Source organism: Frankliniella occidentalis, unplaced genomic scaffold (genome assembly GCF_000697945.3).
Source record: "Frankliniella occidentalis isolate FOCC.00 unplaced genomic scaffold, Focc_3.1 Scaffold111, whole genome shotgun sequence".
In the NCBI taxonomy this organism is placed as follows: Eukaryota; Metazoa; Arthropoda; class Insecta; order Thysanoptera; family Thripidae; genus Frankliniella; species Frankliniella occidentalis.
In genome coordinates this window covers 367,161-368,684 of record NW_026267239.1, presented here as the reverse complement: position 1 = coordinate 368,684, position 1,524 = coordinate 367,161, and the positions used below count along the sequence as shown (strand labels likewise).

At 57.4% G+C, this 1,524-nt stretch overlaps 1 protein-coding gene across 1 annotated transcript; it reads right to left on the bottom strand.

Annotated features, from left to right (window-relative positions):
- Nucleotides 1–930: 930 nt before the first annotated feature.
- Nucleotides 931–1,492, bottom strand: LOC127749952 (uncharacterized). The gene is made up of 2 exons (XM_052270126.1): nucleotides 1,375–1,492; nucleotides 931–1,293 (listed from the first exon to the last, which is right to left on the bottom strand). Exons 1-2 carry the CDS (start codon nucleotides 1,489–1,491, stop codon nucleotides 1,045–1,047), a joined length of 366 nt encoding a protein of 121 aa, XP_052126086.1. The 5' UTR covers nucleotide 1,492; the 3' UTR covers nucleotides 931–1,044.
- Nucleotides 1,493–1,524: the final 32 nt, after the last annotated feature.

The following is a 1,524-nucleotide window of genomic DNA, read 5'->3' as shown; positions in this document are numbered from 1 at the left end:
GGGGGGGGGGATAGGGCGACAACACTGCGAGCGAGGAGGGCGAGGAGTGCCCCCTATGGCCCCCGCGCGGAAACCGATGTGCTGATTTTGAGGATCAGGTCAGTTACACCACAGCAAGGAAACAAGGCACGCTGACCAACATGACTACGACCACTATCCCTCAATTATCAGACATGAAATGATAAAATGAAACCATCATCTTACAAAGACAATTTCTAAGAAACAGTTAGACTTAACGCGTAAGCATTGGACCTCGTGTTTTCGACCAGTTTTACAGAGGTGCGTGCCGGCGTCCGCGTTGTACTCTGACCTGCAACGAGGAGCAGCATCAGTATGGCGGCAGTGATCTGCGAGATGATGTAGCCCGCCTCGGACATGCCCCGGCGGTGCGGGACTGCGGGGCCCTGACGGAGCCCTGGTGGAGCCCTGGCGGAGCCCGCGCCGCGCACACGGACGATTACCGACGTTGCGCCATCAGACGTGAAAACACTCCAGCGAGAGAAAGGGCGAGCGAAGGGAGAGAAGGTGAGGGGACGGGGGAGGGGGGAGGGGCTCCGACGAGAATGAGGCATTATTGGCAGCAGGTCGTTATTCTCGCCGGGCGCTGCTGCGCGCTGCTCGTGCTCTCGTGCTGCTCTGTTGTTATCGGCAGAGTGCTATTGGCAGGCGGCACCGTTTTGTAATGTTGTTATCGTGGGGGATGGCTGTGGCCCTTCTCGCCCTCCTCGGCCTTGCCCTCGAATAATGATGATAATAATAATTGCTCGCACCCAGTCTCCCAGTCGCCAAACAAACCGCATTTGTGTCGGCGCAGTGAATCATCACGCGACTGTTTTCCCCTCTGTGCTCAGATTGTTCCATATCGAAAAGATCGCAGTACCTAAGATGTCCTGGTGTCGGGGTTTTTACGGGATGTCAGGATAACAGAGATTCGGTGGGTGAGTTATGGTTTTATTCCGATTTGGAAATCATTAAATCACAGATAAAGAGGAGTCAGCGGCCGGCGCCTTCTCCAGAACTTCCCCCGCGGTGCCCCAGTCGGCCTCAGTCCTCCGCGGCGCACCGGTCGACGTCCTCGACCGTGGGGAACCAGCCCCAGCCAATCACATTCTCGATGAGGCCGATGTATTCCTCGATGAGTTTCGGCGTCGTTCGGAGAGCAATGGAAGCGGTCGGCTCTGGCGCGGCCATGCCCTTGCGCGCCTCCTCGACATCCTCGTCATCAGCCGTCAAGAAGCTGCGCATAAGGGGCTGTATGCAAAGCGCGGGTACCGACATGCGCTTCAGTTGCTCCTGGAGGACGAGAAACAGAAAAGCGTGACACAAACAATCCGTAGCACCTCTGCAAGGTGGTCAAATAAGTTATACACATGCCTTTAGCAGGTCCAATGAGTAGATGTCCTCGGGGTCGTCGCAGCCGGACGCCCGCAGGGTGGCGTGCACCACGTCGATGTAGCCTCGCAGCAGGGACTCCCAGTGCTCGTCGCGCATTCGCAGCAGGGACTCCCAGTGCTCGTCGCGCAT

What these genes read in the sequence shown, in the direction of transcription:
- LOC127749952 (XM_052270126.1), bottom strand. Translation starts at nt 1,491, where the DNA reads ATGCGCGACGAGCACTGGGAGTCCCTGCTGCGAGGCTACATCGACGTG. An exon ending in ACTCATTGGACCTGCTAAAG is followed by an intron (nt 1,294 to 1,374) that starts GCATGTGTATAA and finishes CTCGTCCTCCAG; the next exon opens with GAGCAACTGAAGCGCATGTC.